A 16,271-nucleotide genomic window follows, 5' to 3' on the forward strand; every position below is an offset into this window, starting at 1 on the left:
TGACATTGAGGTTAGTCACGGGCTTCCTTTTGCCCACCTAGCAGCCCGTACAGGGCCCACAAACAACAGAAACGTGGGGAGGCCGGGTACGGTTATATGTTTCACACGTAACAATACCTGGGTACCGAAATCCAGCGGCGTTCTCAGTAACAACCACTTCCGCTATTTAGCCGCTGCATTCCCTTTACAAATGAGTGACACACGGAACGAGATCAGACGTTGCTAAATCGGCACGACCCCTCTTCTGTCTCAACAAAGCAGTTCAGAAAGGACCGTGAGCAGTCGTTTGATTCAATGTTCCCTGCGTGTAGGGATATATGTCACTGGTCAAATGCGGGTCCGTGCTTCTTCATCGTTTTGTCTCCCACAGCGTCCGTGCTCTGGACCTGTAGCATTGGTCCATTCGAGACGTGTCCACACACAGTTCACCGAATCCAACGCGAAACTATTTCTTATGGCTGTCAAAAAAGACTTTGCAAAGAGAAAGCATCAGTCATAGGCTTTCGAGTGTGGTGTTTCGACGCATCTACGTTAAAATACTTGATGTCACACAAAGACTACCAGACATGCTATTTCCTCTGGTGTACTCTTGAACCTGTTGTGACCGAAGTCACTGTGGAGAGCCCTACTGGCCTTCGAGTGTGTCCTCTCGACAAGAAATCAACAATGGAGACATCACACGCTGAAAATCAGTATTGATCTTCTGGTTCTGCCTACGAGTATCTTTACCGCCACGTTTCCGGCGAATGACTACAAGTAATATGTGTACCTCCATCTTCATGACATCCACCCAGTATGACAGGCTCGAGCACTACATTCGTTGGCTATTCTATACTGTAAAGACCAGCGCCACATACGGGTCACACAACGTGCTGGATTCTTGGCAACACACCCGTGGGACACTACCGTTCACCACACACAGCTCACGCACAGCTCCCCACAAAAGACGAGAACACATCACCGGACTAACGTTTTGGCGTGTTTTTGCCCCCTTTTCCCCCTTCAGCGAACTGCGTATGAGGCGATAATCTTTCTGTATCAACCAGTCTGAAATTCGTTGAACCACGGCCACAACAGGTGCTGCCTCGCTTCATTTAGGTAGTGGCACCGAGACGCATATTGACGAATCTCCTCAAATTCTGAACCATGGTAGGAAGCACAGGAGGTGTTCGACTCTCCTTTCTTGGAATACACCTTGTGGGACCGGAAGATTTACTCACGAGGCACCGCACCTCTACTAGGAGTTGAGACAAGGTGTGCTGCCAGTCGCCGCGTTTGCTATCAGTGGCGGTTCCACATGAAGCTGAAGAAACGCATTGTTCGCGCCTCTTCGCTTCCCCATAAGACAGGAAAAGTGTATGAATGGGCGAAGTGTCTCGAGAAGGCATGAAACGCGAACAATCAACACGAGTCCAGCGATACGGCAGTTTTTTGTTGAAAGATGAGTCCCTCATCCAGCGACGTGCGACTCTGCAATGCAACGGGTGCCAGGCCCTGTTGTTGCCCATATTTTACCGCATTTAGGCACGACATGAGGATCGGCCAGTCACCCATATGGGCCCTTACTAAAATCAAATGCATCAATTTCGTCGCAATATTGTCTCCTTTACCCTTTCGTCCGCATTTATTCGTGGATGGAGTATTCTTTGCTCGCGCAAGGCAGCTATCTCAGCGCCACCACTCATCGCTAGTTCTCGGTTCCTTGTATCGCCGCATGCGCTGTCGATTGGAGGCCTCGCGCAGCAGTAAAATCGCCGACTGTAGAACGGAAGCGTCTTTAATTCTCTTTGCTTTCGTGAAGCATTCGCTGTCGGTGGATCGGGACCCGCGTCTGATGCAGATGGGCGTTCCCAGAGCAAGCATCTGGCGGTCAAGTGCCTGGCCGGTGACTCATCCGGGTGCTTGGTGTGATCCTCACACTTTACTCATGTTCACCGCCCCGCAATTTCACGGATGTCCTACAGCATTTCTTCGTCGCTCACCGCGTCTAATAAGAAGAATGAGCTGCAAAGTCTCGATTCAGCCAAGCAGGGATTAATAAATTCGCCTCCTAGGGACCGTCTTCTCCTGAACTTCTTCCAGTACACCGAGCCGCGTGGCCGTCGAACGCCGTCGAACGCGCGTGGATTCGCCGGTGAAGAAACCCTGTGCTCACCAACTGACTTTTTGCTGTTTGAGACTGAGCGTTCAAGGTGTTGCTGCCGAAGAGGGAAGACATTTGGTTGTCTGCCTGATCTGCCGGGAGTTGCTGCACTCATTAGCAACGTGGGATGTGCCCCGCAGAGTGAGGTGGCCGGTTTTCCCCCATCCGTTTAACTTGCTTTTGCACACCGAGTGAAACCCTTGCATTTCGCGTAAACTGCAAACTCACTTCCTTGCTTCCGTTGGCAACATAGGGATAGACCGACGGTCTCTTGCGGGTTCTGACGGCGGGATGAACGCCTGAACTGTGTCTGAAAGAGACCAGCAGCGTTCCCTTGATTTTTTTATAAAAGCGTTGGTTGTGTCAAAAACGCTCCAGTCGGAAGGACGCTCAGATTCCCGTGTAGGAGCAAAGATCAGTATGCGCCACGCGGGAGTGTTTGCGGTTTGTGGCCGACAGAACAGAGAAGATGGCAGCAGACATGAGCAAATTTGTGTGGCGGGCCGACGGGAAACAGGATGGCTTTCTGTACACGAAAGCGGCACTAAAGGAACGGGAAAGTGGAAGCCGTTGGCGGCGAAAGCAAACTAGAAGGACTGAACCTACGCCGGCAGAAAGAAGAAAACGGACCGAAAGGCGCCATGGGGTGGGCGTGGCTTCCGCTCTCGCAGCCGAGATAAAACGGCGATGTCAGCCTGGGTTCTTCGTCCCCTGTCGATATATGCTGCCGTGCCAGCAGTATATGGACCTCTATCAGCGAAGAAGTGAAGAGGAACATCTGTGGCCTCACGCAAACACCGAAGGTTGTCAGCGTCGAAGCAGTGCAGCAGGAAAAGAATGTGGATGTAGAAGGTAAGGATGAACTCTGGTTCTTCTGCACTGCAAGTTGCAAGGGAGATTCTGTTTCAACAAGGCCTAGAGTGGCGTCCATTTCGCTGCGCCTGCTGTAGACAGTTAGGGACAGTCCTTAGGAGACGTCTCTTCCGGTGGACGATTTCATCATTGCCTTTCAAACAAACACAGCCGGCGAATGAGGAGGGAACCAGTTTCTCTATAAAAACAATAGAGTGCTGTGGAGGTCTCTGTTGTCTTGCTCGTTTACCAGTGAATTCCACAACTACTCTCACTACAACCTGCGGAGCATGTTGAAGCTGCTGTCAGTGTCTTCCTTTTTTTTGCCAGTTCTTCTTTGTGCACCATCTGTGTCATCGTCAGTTCTCTTGATCCTTTTTCAGCGGGCATCCGGATATGTGCGGCGTTTGGGAGTATGGCGACTGCTCAGTAAGTTTAAGTATATCCCACACGTGCGATTGATATGTTTCGACGTCCTGATCAAGGGATGTTTAGAACATCGCCAATGTGGAATAACCGTACTGCTGTTTTTTAGAAATTGAAATACAACAGTTTCAGCTATCTGAAGCAATCCAGTGGGGCGGTGGTGTACAGCGGTCACCAAGAACGTGGTTGTCTGTGTCTCTTGCGAGAACGTGCTAGGGTGGATTTTGAGGTGGTTGCGAAGACAGCCGTCACATGAGGGACGTTGTTGGAGAATAGCTGTTATAATCCTGTGCTGATAAGAGCCGTTGCCTGGTGTTTCACTGTTCAACACTTTTAGATATCCGTCGATGTCCACATGGCGGCGGGGCGTCTGGAATGCTTCTTTCGTAGTTGGCTGTCGTGCATTTTCTCGTTGGATGACTCCTCTAACTTGTCCGAGGTCATCTTCTGCACCTGCTGGAATAACATCCCTTCTAAGGGCGTTAGGCGTCGTGTCGCACAAACTAAGAGGCGCACCTTCAACTGATTATGTACTCCGCAGCGCGCTCAGGAATATGGAATATTTGTAACCACCATGCGCTTGGCGGTGACAGTGTCATGGTGCACGCGATTTCTGGATGATCGAAGTTGGATCTCATCAGGAAAACTGTTCGCACTTGGATAAGAATGGCAACACAACCGCGTCTTGTGATTCGCTGGCGTAAACTGAATCTGGTAGTTACTTTTACCCTTTTGTGTAACGATTGCTGCTGCAAAGAGCCCTATCAACGACAATGCCTTAGTAATTCGGGTTCCTGGCTCCTGCCATTTTCATGTTCCTCAGGTGTGCGACCCGCGTTCCGCGAGATTTGGAGACGAAGACGCGGCAGTTCGGGAAGACAATCTGATGTCGGGTCAGACTTCAGGCCGAGGCAGAGCTGAGGGTGATCAGGAGGATACGAACGGGGCCAACGTATCGAGCAGATCGAGGAGAGGGTCGGAAAGTTCTTGGTTGACATCATCACAAGGACAGGTCCATATCAATGTAGATGAACCCGCGGGAGGGAACGACGATTTGCAGGCTTCTGAGAATGACGTGCACTCTCCGGAAAACCAAGTACTGCCTTCGATCTTCGATGACGGGTCGCGATCCCCTACTCCGAGGAGTACGGGAAGACAGCGTCTGTCTGCCGTGGACAGCGTTACCTTCGGATTTTCTCCCGAGTTGCTGGACTCACCCACAGGCATCCCTAGCCGGACTGGCGAACATAGTGTCCATGGAGTATCGTAAGTTTTTTTGAGTTACCTTACAGAACCTCTGTGACGCAGAGGGACTGTGCACTAGTTGAATAACTGTACCTCCAGCTAGACAGTCCTCAAGTCATATGAGTTAACATACACAAGAGCACGAAAGAGACTGCTGTACCTTGCAGCAACCAAAATTTTCATCCTGTTGCTAGTTCTCCAACAGCTTGCTGAACGATAGCAAATCCACGATACTTCTGAACTATAGCTAAAAGCTGTGTTTTTACAGTACGCTTTAGATAGGCAAACTGTCCTTCGGTGTGCCGTTGTAGAACCGCTGATGGGACGCACCACCGTAGGAACGGTAGACAGCGAACAGCAGTAGCCGGCAAGATGTCAGCTAAATGAGAACCAGCATCTCAGCAAGGTTCTTTTCCTCGGTCACGGAGCGGAAGAAAATGTCCAATCATGGATGCACTAACGACAAAATCACACATTGCTGATGTCCAACTCGTTCAAAATAACACTCGTTTCTTCCATGCTGATGGGGCTGTTCGGAGAAAGGCAAGCGGAGTAATTTATCGTGTGGGCGGTGGAGATGCAGCCCAGAACGATTTGCGCAGGCAGACGTTTTCCCACCAGGAGAGACTTAGGGACTGTCTCGCAGGCCCTTCTTGACTTGATTTCTGTTTTCCAGGTTTTTTCTAACAAAAGTACGTGCGCGTGTCTCTGTCAATGTGAGATCAGACGCTACGGCCACCTTGCTGCCATGAACAAATACATGGCCAGCATGCAGCAGACGGATTTCGACCGTTTTTTTTCACTTCTTCTCTCATGCCGGCGGTAAGTCCGGTCGTCGCGGCCCACAGCAGCCACTACAGAAGTAGTCCAGAGTGCGCCACTGCCGTAGAGCACTGTCAGATACAGGTGAGAGTTTCTTGCCTGATCGCCCTGAACACCGAAAGCGAAAGTTATGTTTCCATTTTTGCAGTCTCGAGAAGAACATTGAATCGCAGAACCTACAGCTAGAACTCTACGAGAAAGGTTACGGACGGACTGCAATTGCAGAGATTCTTGGATCTTCTAAAGCAAGCGCAGGGACTAAGGCGAAGAGCGAGCCAGCAGGAAAAGCCGGCGCACAAGGGGGAAAGGGTAGAGTGACCGAAAGTCCATCACCGACGATAACTCCGCTCGGAAACAAGACGGCGAACATCTTTCAGAATGGTGCTCAAAAAGCAGATGCTTCATTGGCGCGCCCACTTTTGCAGACTTCTCAAGCCACACAAGAACCTGGACACCCCCCCCTCCTTAAAACTCCTCAAGGTCCTGTAGTACGGAGTGAGAAACCCATACTGAATACAAAGGTGCCGCTGACGAATACATCAGCGAAGTTACCCATAGCGAAAACAAAGGTGCCGCTGACGAATACATCAGCGAAGTTACCCATAGCGAAAACAAATGTGCCGCTGACGAATACATCAGCGAAGTTACCCATAACGAAAACAAATGTGCCGCTGACGAATACATCAGTGAAGTTACCCATAGCGAAAACAAATGTGCCGCTGACGAATACATCAGTGAAGTTACCCACACTGAAAACAAAGGTGCCGTTGACGAGTACATCAGCGAAGTCACCTGCAATGAAAACAAAGGTACCGTTGACGAATATCTCAGCGAAGTTACCTGTGTCCGCCGCTGGCGGCACACCGGTGAAATCCGGAGTAGCCGCAAAGCCGAAGATCCCGTTGTGCAAGAAAATGGGCAAGGTGTCTGAAGGCTAATCTGAGAGGTTTCACGGTTCCCAGGAAGCGCAGTTGGTGTATTTTTTTCTCTGTTCTCCTGGTGGACAAGTTCGGTGCGCAGAAATGTCAGAGACTGAGACCAATTCGGTCGACACAGCCATAGTACAAAAGCTTTTGTTGGCCATGGCTTCCAGAAAGAGGACACCCTTAAAAACTCTTCCTTTCGGGTGCAGCAGCCGTGTGACAGGCTGAAGCTGATTCGTAGATAATAGTATCGAGAAGTGAGATTGTTCAAAAGCCGCTAGCCTGATGTGTTCAATTCAAGTGCTTAACTCGTGAGCATGAAGATGTAACGGAATCTAACGGCAGTGTAATGTGCGTGCCGACTGCGGCCTTTGATCGGTAGTAGTGCGCGAGTGCACATGTGTCGTGGAGGGGGGGGGGTGCCGAGGCGAGTTTTGAACAGAAGCCTCTGAAGAGGGAAAGACCTTACCCCCGCGTCAGGAGAAGGGAAAGGTCGTGTTTGCGAACTCGTCGAGCGAATGCGTGTTGTGTGGTAACAGGGAATAGTGGACATGTCTCCCTGTTGTCACCGGAACTTTCCTAGCACAGACGTGTTGAGGCAGAGAGTTAGAAAGACTGGGTTACCGCGTAATCTGAGGAGAAACAACCGTCCGGGAAGGCCTCCTGCCTGCGACCGGTGTGGATGTAGGGAACTGACATTTCAGACACGAGCGCCGTGTATTCGGATTCACTAGCGAAGATCTGTGGTTATTTGTTCCTTTCCCTTCCACTGTTTCGGTTGACCTGGTGGTGGGTGAAATGGAACCATCCATAAAATCAGGGATTCTACTTTCGGCCATTGCCTGCTGGTATTCACGTAGCCCACTGCAGTGGCAAACGTGTCAAGCGATAAACCTCCAACAAACCCTCTGCGTTCGAGCTTGTCTGGCGGCTACATGTGTGTTTATTAACAAGGATCTGACCGCATCACGTTACCAACTGACTAGTCCCACCCCAGATGCATCTGTGTGGGAAGGTCTCTCACGGAAGCTCGGTGAAACTGTGTGTACAGTAGATGACTTCCACACAGATCACTCAAACCTCTGACGTGCATTTCTGCGCTAGGGGCAACTGTGCTGTCCAGTGGTAGCAGATTCTTGTGCGTGTGTGGGTGAATTACACCGTGCATGATCCCCACCTACGAAAAAACATTGTGCTGATTTTCTTCCCGCACTACTTGCTGCTTGGATTGAAATTCAACGCTTTCAGCTGTCCTACACAATCCAGTGAAGTGGTGGTGTACAACAATAATAGAGAACTTGGTCCGCTGTATCTTCCGACATCTGATCGTGCTCGATGTACCGCTCTGCTACTTTACCATCACCACACCAGCCAGTTTTTCGATCTCTGTTACAGCGAAGTTCTCTCTGCTTTTCTGTTGTGCCTGCTGCCACGCTCTGTTCTGCACCCCGCAACTTTTCCTGAACTTTCCCGCGTCCTTGTCGCACCGGCACTCCAGACATTTGACGGGACGTCTGGTAATTTCCTTGTTCCGTGGATGTGGAGCGTGAATGAAGAAAGGCTACACTGTTGCAAGTGCCGTTGTTTTTGTCAGCCACCAGACAATGGATTGAGTATGCGTATCTGGAAAGCCGGACAGGCGGGTTCTCTAGAGTCGGTGACCACAAGGGGTTGAGCCATGACTTCAGCTCACTCTTGTTTTTTTCTGCTTTTCTCGCGGTGAACCCAAGGGAAAGCACACGTTTTGGGAACTTGGCAGGGCGGCTTCGCTCGCAGCGAAAATTGAAGAAACAAGCACTGCCGTTGGATGACTCAGATTCATACTCCTCGCAACGAAACCAGATAGGCACTTCGGCGCGAGAACCCGTTTTTAGAAACGCATATGGCCAGCAGGACTCTCTAAAATTCCTGCATTACTCAACCTCTCCCAAGTAGTCCTTGATTTCCGCGGGGGTCAGGATGCGGAACTTGCGGTCTTCGCCTACGACACCAATTTCGATGTTGTGCTCGTTCATCGCGCCTTCGAATCCTTCCTTCAACGTCAAGATGGCCGTGTGGATGGCATCTTCCAGCTCGATGTCTGGGTTGTACCTGCAGAAAAAAGAGAAACTCGCACAAGTATTCGTCCAAGTTGACCCTCCGCCGTCTCCTTGAATTACCCGCCTTGGAGGCTGATTTGGATTGAAAGAAACCCAGCTTCTTCTGGAACGTGTCCTACACCTTCCAAGTCCCCACTTCTTCCCCAAAGGTTTGCGGAAGAACCGGAAATTGTTTGTTTGACATTTAACCTCCTTCCCATGCTTCGGTGTGCAAACTTCATGCACGCAATTCAGTCAATTTGTAGAAGGCTAGACATTCTGTACCAGCCAATCTGAAACCGTGTCGCTTCTCTGCTGTCCATTTGCATGTAGAGGCCGTTCTGCCCACTCACCGCTTTTCCAGAAAGGTCTTGGCGTTTTGCATGTCACGGCCAATTGCAGAAGCCTTCCAGCCGAAATATGCACCGCTCGGATCCACCTGGTACAACTGAGGGCCGTACTCGTCGTATCTAAAAAATCCGAGAAGCAAGAGTGATTCCCAGTTTTTAAAAGTGTATGTATTCGCGTGTGCATCGCTGCAGACAATGCCATTAATCCCCTTGCACCAACTGTGCAGAAGTGTGTAAAACAGACGCGCGGCCGGGGAGAAGCGCCAGATATCTGGAAGTTTCTTTAGAGCATCCAGAACTGCTGCTGTGTCTCTGAGAGATTCCCTGCCTCAGAAAAGTGATCTAGAACACACACACGACGGAGTCAGCGTTCCTATATAGCAGGCATGTGCAACGCGGCTGTTCCGGCGAGAGACTTTTCTCAACTCTGCGCCAACTTTCACGAACCCTTTTTCGCCCACAAGTCACGCCGGCTACCAGAAAACAAACGACAAATCTGCTCTTCCACATTTGAGGGAAGAAGCTCTTAAATACGTGTCATCGCTGCATGCACACTCTCTTCTTCCCCTAGTCTCGTCTTGAGGCCTTTCGGGATAGTCTCTAAATTAAAAGGGGAACACTCCAGGCCACAAACTAAGGCCAGAACAGACGAGAATGACGGCCGCCACGCTACGTTGGTCGAGTGCGAGACTCCGTGCATAGTTGAAAAACGGAAAAACATCTCTGCGTACCCACACATCCTGGTCCCGAGAGCCTCCACGCACAGCGAGCTATCTCTTGTTTGAAAGGAAGTTGCTACGACCCCAGGTTAGTTCAACGACTCAGCGTTTTCCCCGAAAGTTGCGGCACTCATTCCACAAGATGCATGCGCCTACCCAGCAACAAGGAGAGACAGACCAAAAGGTCGAACACCTCCGGACTGCGTGTACTCCTGCATCACAGCCGCTACATCTTGAACCAGCTGGCTAACGGAAATGGGAGAGTTGTAGAACAAGTTGTACGCAGCAGCCTGGAGAGAAAGCAAAAGAGGAGCACAGCAGCCATCGCGAAAGAAGGCCAAACATGACAAGCACGGTGCCCAGCGGAAGCGACGCTTCCGCGTTCCCCGGGTAATCCTTTTCCTCCTTAGGTAAGAAGCGATTCACTTGAGCGTGGAGACTCGGCAGCGATTCTCTGGAAGAGACGAACTCGCACCCTTCTTGGCGTCGCTCTCCCGCGTCGCTGCTCCAGATGTATGAAATGCCTTTTCAGAGATGCTGCACACGACTGAGGAAACAGCTAAATCGCGTCTCTTTCAACATCTGCTGGAGGCCAGGGCACAGAGACGACGCTCTAGGATGCGAGCAGCAGCCCCGAGACAGCTGAAGTGCACCGGAGAGGTTTCAGGCTGCCGCGATTCGTTCCTGTCAGAGAAACTAGAAACGAAATCGAGGAAAAAGATAGACAGGCGACATGTCTCTTCCGAGACATGCGCCGCCATAAGGAAGGACTGACCCCAGTAAAAGGAGTTCAGAAACCTAGGGATCCCAGTTTTTTGCGCCACATGCTCACTGTTCAACTATAGACTGAACACCACTATAATTCACAAACCCAACATAACGGCAATGAAAGGCGCGCCAGGCTTCCGATCTGGTGTGTACCCACTTGTGTACCTTCAGTTCCTTGCTGGGCACTGCATGTCCGATGCAGACTCCGTGAACATCACTGCGAGCCGATACACGCTAAATACGCCCCCAGACACCAATGGAAGTGAAGAGATACCACTAGCGGTGAAACGAATTTGACAGAACAACCTGGGAGACTGAGTTCTATGAAAGTGAAGAGCTTTCACTGAGCATTTGAATCATGGCCGGCTCCGACTCGCGGGCAGTCCAACTGTCTGCACACAAAAACACCCCTCTGCAGGGGTGGCAAAAGCTGCACAAGAACGGCGTCGTTCCTACCTAGATGTTCAGAAACACAGAAGTCGTAGTAAAAGGAAGAATCTGTTGTGGTATCCTGAGGAGCCCGATCGCGCTCCGGTTATTTCACCAAACTTTTCTTACCTCTTTTCTGCCCTTTTTCATGACGACACGATAGTCCGCAGGCATCCCGGCGCAAACGCAGCCGATGTTCGGGGTGAAGTGTTCGACTTTCCGAACAGAAGACTCTTCGATGAGGGGCGTTGTCAGCTTTTTCTCTGCGGCAATCACCACTCCATTCTTGGCTTTGATTCCCAACGCTGGAGCGCCTTGCTGCACGCGGTTCAGAGCGTACTCGATTTGCACCAACTTTCCGCTGGGAGAGAAAGTGGTAAGGCTGAAGCTGTACTCGCCGTCTCCTGCCATGGCGTCTGCGAACTTGGAAACGAGGGAAGAGAGCTTGGAAACGGGGGATGTCTCTTCCGCCAGGGACTGTATCCTCGTGGAGTCGTCTCCACGCTAAAGAGTGAAACAAAACGGGGGAACCCGAGGAAAAAAGAACAAGTGGCCAGTCGACGAGTTAAGATGTTGGGGGGAGTACAAGAGACACAAGACGCTACACACACATGGAGGGACGCGTGACACACGCGGTCAAACGCGAGAAACGGGCAAAGGAGCGGTAACTTCTTTCGGTTTGGCTGAGAGAGAAGAAACGTGGCGAAGAAAGTCGAAGAACTGCCGCGTAGAAGTCCACCAATTGCCACGGGAGCGCTGCCAATTACACAAACGAGAAGGCGGAGAAGGGCAGCGACGACTCTGTGGCTGCAGGACAAAGACGTCTGAACTCGCGGGACTTTCCTCCGCTGTCCCGGGAAAAGGAATGTTCGAAGCGGGAGACAACGAAGCAGGAAGAAGTGGAACGAAGACACGCGACAAAAACGCGCGAGCTTTCCACCGGAACCGCTGGCGTCGGAGAAACTGGAGAAGGAGGACCGGGGTGTGAGTTGGTTTTTCAGAGTGGTGCATGCAAAAATCGCCTGCCCTGAAGAGGGCAACAGGGGAAATTCGCGAGCATCTCACCCGTTGGGAAACAAATAACCCGAGAAACTTGTCAGCACTTTCCTTCCTCGCTCGCGTCTGAATCCTCACGAAAGGTGGCCGTTAAACATGGTTGAGAAAACGGCCGTCTCGGCTGCTGTCAGGAAATGCTCAGCTGCTCAATGTGCCGGCACGGAAGGGTTCTCTCGCTGCTCGTGCTTTTAAGTACAGCCCAGACAGAAAAATGCACGTGAAGAACAGCTTATATAGGCTCTGAAGGAACTCTGGGATCTGTGGTGGAGGATGTTTGCCCCGATTTTTCACCTCTTTGCGACTTGATGTCGATATTACGGTTTAGGGGTAACAGCTCTGACACGATTGCAAGACACAAACAGCCACGTGAATGGTTTTTTCTCGGTGTTTTTGTCGCTGGACTCTCTCTGCGTCGACGGTGTGACATGAAGAAGGGCGTCCTTCAGGAAAAGCCTTCGAGTTTTATTAGGTCACGCCTCCTGGACAAGACCTTTCCAGAAGACAACACGCGCCCACGAGGAAGTATGATTCTAGGTGAGACTCTCAAGTTCTGATGTTGGCTGCTTGCAGAAAGAGAACCTGAATCGTCAGTTCACATCTGGACTAGTGACAGACACAGCGCTATCGGGACTCGAGTACGTCGTTTTAGCTCCTGTAAATCGGATTAAAAAACGGGCGAAACTTTGTAGTTTTTGCGGAATGGCGGATCCCGGCGACGCGTTTGTAGAACTTCTACCGCGGATTCACCCTGTCGATACATTGAACACTTGCTGAACCCCGAATGCGGTCTGGTTGTACTTGCTGGTATCCATCTGAGCGGTTCCGAGGAGATGCTCCACATATGCGTTCGGACCTTACGTGATGCGGTTCAGCATTTACTCAGGTTACACGGTTCACTGGTATCTCGAGAGCTGTGCACACCCTAATCAAAGGGTTCAAGGGAATTTAAGAAAGCACTGACAATAAGATGACTGAAGTGTCTACTAGTGTTGCCATTCTAGTGAAGAATCTCTCGTGCAAGCGGAGAGGCTTTCCCGGACGTAGAAAGCACTGGATCGCCTGCTTCCCCACTGGTGTGACGACCGGAACAAGACGTTCACGGGGAAGACCAGAGCTTTTGGAAAGTTTTCGCGGCACCCGAAACCTCGAACAAGCCACGGGGAGAACCCAGTGTCTGTGGTCATGAACAACGCACCAAGTCTTGGAGATCCGGTAAAGCGGACCTCCAAGAGCTAAACTTAGTGCACGTATAACACGGTGGCCGGGAGAAGACCGGTGCAACAATGATCCAGTAAACGACGTTCACACTTTATCTCCCTTCTGCGCTCGTATTTTAGGGCTCTTGGCGGTAGGCATTCTCTGGGGGGTGACCATCCCTCTGATGCGCGATGGGGGTCTGGCCGCCGACGGCGATAAAGCTCCTGAGTTCGACGAAAAAGACAAGTTGAGTTCTTCGGGAAAGAAACTTCGTGGAGGCATTGTCGGCTGCTTTCTCTCCCTGCTGCGGCTTCTCATCCAATGGCGAGTAAGCAACGGCCCTCGCACTGAGAGGCCCTCGGAGTCGTTTCTGCGACCGGATTATTTGTATCAGGGAGTTCCGCTTCGGTTCTTATCTGCTCGGAACACATTCTCCACAAAGGAGCTAGTTTATCAGCTGCTCCCCAAGAGTCAAAGTGGTCTCTCAGTTCCGTTTATAGACAGTCACCCGAGATCTAGTTATCTATCGGGTGCCTCTCGAGACTCTAGGCGTTGAAACGTCCAGCTGAATCACCCCCTGTGCAGTTTGCCCAGGTCGGAACCTTCACGGCCGTCTGCTGCGCACAGTGTTTGATTTGATCGTCCGCGATGCATCTTATGCTACAGTGTCTCTGGTGAGTTGAAGCAAGTTGTACTGCCATCTCTGTTTATTTAACTTGAGTTGTACCGGTGTGAACACATGAGATCATCGAATATAACGGAATGCTCCTCAACGTAATCGTACAAGCTGTTTCCTGCGTCCGGCAAACTTTTTCGTGCTTGTCTGCTGCAATCCCGCAGACGTTACCCATTCTGTTTGCAGGTTCTCGTTCCGTACCTGTTGAACCAGTGCGGATCACTGTGTTACTATTATCTTCTCGGAGAATACGGTGAGTTTTAGCTCCTGCAGGATTCCGCATCTGTGTGTGGCGATGCTGTCAAATGAAGTGGGCTGTACGTACTCTACTCCCCGTGCCGTCACACTGGACGCCGAGAGCGAGTGCGCTTGTTTATCGTCGTTTTCCTGTAGTTTTTTACGGAGCGAACAAGGGAACTCTCGTGAAGTGTGAAGATCCAAGGGCAGTGCAACAGTCTAGACAATGAAAGCAGCAAAAGGACGACCCTGCACAAGAAACGTTTCATCCGGAAGGGTGAACAGCAGTATGTGTTTCTCAGATGCGACCTCCCTCTCTGGTTCGAGCGTTTCGCTGGATGAGTGTTTGATGTGAACTAAAAACGATAGACCACGTCAACATCTCAGTTACCGTAGCTGTAAAGGACAGTGAATTCTAGAGTTTCTCTCCTAGTGCACTGCTTCGGTGTGTTGGATTCCAATTTCCTGCGACGTTAAGCTTATTTCACATCGGTTGCAGTTTACGCTCAATACGTTGGATGGCTGGTGTCGCGTGTGTTAACAGTAGAGACTCGTGGCTGCTGCCTACCTGGAACCTTCGGGGCAAGTCGACGTGGAGATACAGCGCGACAACAGAGTTCGGTGCATGTGTTGTTTCCTCGCTGCTGGTCGTGAGAGTTGGGGAACGCGTGAGCACAGCAGCTGTGTGAAGAGCTTTTCGTGCCTTGAGAGGTGTTTCATGCTGTCCTTACCAAGTAGGTCGTGCTTCCTCTTGAGTTATCTTGAGTAGCGTTGTGTGTTTATCATTGCTGGGATGCAGATCTGTCGATTACCGCCCCTCTGGCGAACACCCTGGCGTTTTTCTTCACTTTCCTGACTGAAGCCATCATGAAGAAGGCTCTGCCCTCAGCCCGTGAGCGTTTGCTGTCTCGAGGAAGGATGGCGAGCAACTGCCTTGCTTGTGTGCGCTTTTGGCTCGTGTGAGAAGACAACAACAACCACTTTGTCAAATATGAATCAAGTTTTCCGGACAAGCTATATGGCGTCTCTAGAGCGTCACTGACACGTGCTGTGGCCTACGGGAGGAACCGGCAAATGGGATTTCTTCATCCTGCACAGTGCCTTTTGCTTGGAGCATGAAGACCATCGGCTAGACTACTGGCTTGATCGAGAGTGCCTCGGCCTACGGTTCCAAGCTCTCGTGCAGACAACCATTAGGAAGGAGACGACGAAAGGGGATGCCATGCTACCTGTACAGCTTGTATGCAACTGTTGGTTCTTCAGGTAGATGCTGAACACCACTGTACCCCATGTGTTCAATGAGATGGCCGCTGTGCTCTTCGTGATCGCCCTGTTAAGCAAATTGAGTGTTTTCCGAAGGACACCCGAAAGATCGTTTTTTTGCGGGATCCGCTCCGAATAAGTCTACGGTTTTGATTTCAGCTGTTCGGACTGTCACACGAAATCTGAGGGTTTCCACAACATAACTCGACTGGGCCTTTGGGACGTGACCTGCCGTGATTAGCGGTCAGTCACACCTGGTAAGCCTGCGAGACATGTTGTTTCCCCGCATCTTTGCTCTTGGATGCAACTTTCTCTCTTTTTTTCTGTGTACAGAAGAGATTGTAGGCTGCGCCTTGATTGTCTTCGGGTTCGCGATTTGTGTCAGCGACTGAGGTTGACAGTCTGGCTCCTGTCGAAGATTTCCAGTACCTGCTGTCGCTCTTCCTTCTTCCTACCTCGTTCCTCTGGCCTCTGGGTCCCTACACCTGCAAAGAGAGACGCCCCAACTTGTCAAGAAAAAGATTCGTCGAATCAGAGAATAGATGGACTCACTTCTTTACTGATTTACAATGGTCTCTGGCTTCCCGTTTTCGTCTATTCGTGGAGGAAGCAGCTCCTTGAGACTGGTGATAGGTCCAAACGCTGCGGTGAAAGGACTACGACTCGACTTGCCGCACTTGCAGGTTCGACGCCCGCTGCCTTTGTTGCTTGTCAGTGCTGAGTGTTCCCTAGACAGCCCACAGACGGCCCATGCGTTTGTGAGAGGGTCGATTTCTTCAGCGTTTTTGCGCTTCTTGTCTCGAAATCCAGCGAGTTCTGTAGAGGAAACGCATGCTGCCGCTCTCTGGAGCAAACGCCGAGAACAAGAGCCCTCTCCCTGGGTTCCACACAGCAGCTGCAAAGCTTGGGTGTGCACGACCGTTCGCCACATGGTGCTGGCACAGCCGTGGGGTCAAGCGGGCACGTGGCGAGAGTCAACTTTGAATTTGCTGAGACTCTTCGCAGCGTCCCCAGCGTCTTTGGTAGCTGTAACTGGATCTACGCTTTTGTCTCCAGGCCAGTTTGCTGTAGAAGCGGGGGGAAGCGG

General features: G+C 51.1%; 3 protein-coding genes across 3 annotated transcripts; 2 read left to right on the plus strand and 1 right to left on the minus strand.

Annotated features, from left to right (window-relative positions):
* Positions 1-1,799: 1,799 nt before the first annotated feature.
* On the plus strand, positions 1,800-7,941 carry TGME49_287220 (hypothetical protein). Its single transcript, XM_002369277.2, has 5 exons — positions 1,800-2,995; positions 3,379-3,424; positions 4,245-4,687; positions 5,393-5,488; positions 5,637-7,941. Exons 1-5 carry the CDS (start codon positions 2,613-2,615, stop codon positions 6,424-6,426), a joined length of 1,758 nt encoding a protein of 585 aa, XP_002369318.1. The 5' UTR covers positions 1,800-2,612; the 3' UTR covers positions 6,427-7,941.
* On the minus strand, positions 7,513-13,878 carry TGME49_287210 (proteasome subunit alpha2, protease of the acylase family and NTN hydrolase fold, putative). Its single transcript, XM_002369276.2, has 4 exons — positions 10,885-13,878; positions 9,715-9,848; positions 8,843-8,959; positions 7,513-8,502 (listed from the first exon to the last, which is right to left on the minus strand). Exons 1-4 carry the CDS (start codon positions 11,164-11,166, stop codon positions 8,325-8,327), a joined length of 711 nt encoding a protein of 236 aa, XP_002369317.1. The 5' UTR covers positions 11,167-13,878; the 3' UTR covers positions 7,513-8,324.
* On the plus strand, positions 11,842-15,766 carry TGME49_287200 (hypothetical protein). Its single transcript, XM_002369275.1, has 5 exons — positions 11,842-12,345; positions 13,149-13,336; positions 13,871-13,937; positions 14,721-14,813; positions 15,518-15,766. Exons 1-5 carry the CDS (start codon positions 12,117-12,119, stop codon positions 15,574-15,576), a joined length of 636 nt encoding a protein of 211 aa, XP_002369316.1. The 5' UTR covers positions 11,842-12,116; the 3' UTR covers positions 15,577-15,766.
* Positions 15,767-16,271: the final 505 nt, after the last annotated feature.

Source organism: Toxoplasma gondii, chromosome V (genome assembly GCF_000006565.2).
Source record: "Toxoplasma gondii ME49 chromosome V, whole genome shotgun sequence".
NCBI classification, from domain to species: Eukaryota; Apicomplexa; class Conoidasida; order Eucoccidiorida; family Sarcocystidae; genus Toxoplasma; species Toxoplasma gondii.